At 46.3% G+C, this 3346-nt stretch overlaps 1 protein-coding gene across 1 annotated transcript; it reads right to left on the bottom strand.

Moving 5' to 3' along the window:
• Nucleotides 1-270: 270 nt before the first annotated feature.
• arsia (arylsulfatase family, member Ia) lies at nucleotides 271-2844 on the bottom strand. The gene is made up of 2 exons (XM_070913432.1): nucleotides 2537-2844; nucleotides 271-1669 (listed from the first exon to the last, which is right to left on the bottom strand). Exons 1-2 carry the CDS (start codon nucleotides 2842-2844, stop codon nucleotides 271-273), a joined length of 1707 nt encoding a protein of 568 aa, XP_070769533.1.
• Nucleotides 2845-3346: the final 502 nt, after the last annotated feature.

The following is a 3346-nucleotide window of genomic DNA, read 5'->3' on the forward strand; positions in this document are numbered from 1 at the left end:
CAGAATATTCAATTTAGGGGCACACACATTTTTTTATTCAAAATGGATATAAACCAGTTGAACAATTAATACTTTCTTTTACCATCAATCAGTTCATCTAGAGAGACTGAACATACGCCCACATATATACACAGCGACAACTTTGTTAACTGCAGTTGGATCTTGCAGAAACTTGATTCCTTCTTCAACAAAAAAACATCTTAAAAAAGTTCCATCAACAAACAGAACTCTCCTTCATATAACCTTGTCCTCTAGGAACCTTTGTCCTTTCTATATCCTGTTGGACATTATTCTTGTGTTGAGTCTCCTGAAAAACGACCTGGTTTTGGACAGTTTAAGCTTCTTCTTCCAATCCTTGTTCGTTTTCTGGTAGACGCTGTCCCAGCTGTCCTCCTCCTCATCTCCTACCCAGGGCACCCAGGCACCTCCATTCAGGTGGGGGTCAGCCCGTAGGTCCTCTGATGGGTACCTTACTGGCACCGCAGTGCGGTTGTAGTACACCAATCTAGCCAGCAGCTCTTTGACAACATCTGGTCTCTGCTCAGAAAGGTCAAAACGTTCGTAGGGGTCTCCCGAGATGTTGAAAAGCCACACAGATTTCCGGGGTTCAGTGTGACGCTCCAGGTTCCACCAGCTGCCGGGGAAACCTGGAAGCATCTGTGGTGGTGTCCAGTCTCCATAGCCAGGGTCTCCTGTCAGGAGTTTCCAGTCTCCAGCTCGTATGGAGGCCTGCACGGCTGTATCCCAAATCCCATATCCGTTCTGCAGGGAGCCACTACGTGCATGGTTATACAGAGGGTCAATATTGTGGAGGATCTCCAACCTGGGTGACTCCTTCCCCTCACTAATGGCTTCCCAAACATCATACCCATCCACCCCCTCCATCAGGGACTCATTGCCACCTGCTAATCCCACCAGTGTGGGGTACCAGTCAGTGATGTGCACCAGGGCTTTACTCACCCTCCTCTTCTTCCTCAACAGAGGGCTGTGGACAAACCCCAAACCCCGGATGCCGCCTTCCCAGTAGGTGCCTTTACGTCCTCTGAGCGGCCAGTTACTGCCGCCAGACAAAGGCTGGCCACCGTTGTCAGTAGAGAAGATGGTCACACTGTTCTGGTAGTAACCATACTTGCGAAGAGCGTATGTTATATTACGCACTGCCTCGTCCACAGCTGAGACCATAGCAGCGTATTTCCTGCGCGCCACGTTTCCCAGTCCGCGGTACGGGTAGATGTATTCCCGCGGAGACTGCAGGGGTGTGTGAACAGCTTGGAAGGATAGGAAGATGAACAGCGGCTGGGACTGAGGATCATGGGTTGCCAGGATCTTGCGCACTCTCTGTGTGTAGAGATGGGTGGAGTATTTGCCCCTCTGACCCCAGGCGACCGACTCTCCCTCATGGAGGTCAAAGCCACACTGCCCAGGTCCATCACAGGAGTCGTAGGTGTAGTAATTCACACTGCCCGTTAGGGAGCCAAAGTATGTGTCAAAGCCTCGGCGAGTGGGCAGGCACTCCTTCTTGTAGAAGCCCAGGTGCCACTTGCCAACCATGTGGGTGGAGTAGCCGAGCTCCTGCAGTCGCTGGGGGAGGGTTACCTGGTCAAAGGGCAGACAGTTGGGCTGGCGGGGCCGGATGATGGAGTGCTGCAGACCAGTGTGGATCTGGTACCTGTAGGGTTAAAGATTAAGAAAACTGTCAGAAGGACACACAATTGGATGGGACAGGAAGTAAAAGAAGAGGGGAGAGGGACATTGTTCCTATTTCCTCCCTCGACTTCATGTCTAGTTAACAAATGTAGAAGACATGAAGACAGAAAGGCCACATTAAGACCTGTGAAAAGGTTTGTTCACCTACATATTTTGTTTTTTGTCTAAAACTTGAGCTGAGCTTTTTTAAGAACATTTGTTTTATTTATCTCAGGTATACAATTCAAATACACAAAAATGTAGTTGTAAAAGTGTAAAGAAAATACACAGTATTTACAATATCATCAGGGCCTAAATGTGGCAGCAAGAAACATCATCATATCATATGATTCTCATGAGATCTCATATTCAGGTTGATGCTGAAGGTTTTAAATATATTTTAATATATAATTTCCATTCAAAATTGGAGTGGGTCTGCTTTTTCACATCTCAGTGGAATCTCACTTTGGCTTTGCAGTTATACAGGTTTCAAGATTATATCACAATTATTGATCATATCAGAAACATATAGAACATAAGAGGGCATTTCCACTGCAGTTTATTATCTCAAAAGCATGCCAGGACACACTCCAAAAGACTAGCCTGCTTTTATGTTTCTTTTGATTCATCTAATGTTATTTACTTTTATTCTTTGAGACATAAAGAACAATATCCCAAATGAATGTCATACCAGTGTAGTTTTGGATACATCTAATCTAATACTTTCATTTCATTAATCAGTTTTTCAACAAATTGTACAAAAACTCTGCCTGTATACACATTCGTCTTACATCAATATAAGGAAAACATTCAACCAGTCTCAAGTCAGAGAGCAAACACTCTATCATACCTGCCGGTGATGAGTTGGCTGCGGGACGGGGTGCAGATGGGCTGGATGTAATAGTTCTCCAGCTTCACTCCGTCCGCTGCCAGTTTGTCCAGCGCCGGTGTCCTGATGTCAGAGCTGTGGTACCCGATGTCGTTGAATCCCTGATCGTCTGTCATGATGAAAATGATGTGAGGAGGCTGCGGGACAGGAGGCCTGAAGGTTTGTTCGGGCTCGTTTTCCACCTGGTTGGGACTCATCAGGTCCCAGGTCAGGTACCCGAGGCTGAGCAGGCTCATCATAGAGAACCCAGTCAGAGCTGTCGTTGCCATGGTTCCTGTGGCACTTAATACTAGCGAGTGTTGTCACCAAATCATCGTGCAACAAGGCTGAGGATGAAAATGTTTAAAGCTCGTCAGATGTCGCCGTCTGAGCGCTTAAATGGCTGTTAATCAATCTCTCAAAGGAAAGCTACACCTCCATCCTGACTGACTCTCCAGACTGTTCCAGCCTCCTTTGAAAAACATTTCACTTTCCCTAGTGGTCCCATTGACCCCGCCTCCCCACCCTGCCTTGCTGCCCCACTGAAATAACATCAGCCCCCTGCCAACCAAGCGCACACACACACACACACACACACAGAAATGTTTAGCCTACATACAGGTGTTAATAGTGAGTTTACATCTCACATTAGATCTCCTGGGGTATCATTTTAATATATCTAGGCACTGATTTTGGCTAAATTTGGATATTATTCTGAAAAATGTAAGCATTTAATGACTGTTCACATTTAGCTCCATTCAGTGTAAAAGCGGCTTTACATGAAAGCAGTGA

The sequence above is a fragment of the Enoplosus armatus genome, chromosome 10 (assembly GCF_043641665.1).
Source record: "Enoplosus armatus isolate fEnoArm2 chromosome 10, fEnoArm2.hap1, whole genome shotgun sequence".
Taxonomy (NCBI): Eukaryota; Metazoa; Chordata; class Actinopteri; order Centrarchiformes; family Enoplosidae; genus Enoplosus; species Enoplosus armatus.

What these genes read in the sequence shown, in the direction of transcription:
- arsia (XM_070913432.1), bottom strand. Translation starts at nt 2,844, where the DNA reads ATGGCAACGACAGCTCTGACTGGGTTCTCTATGATGAGCCTGCTCAGC. An exon ending in AGCCAACTCATCACCGGCAG is followed by an intron (nt 1,670 to 2,536) that starts GTATGATAGAGT and finishes TTAACCCTACAG; the next exon opens with GTACCAGATCCACACTGGTC.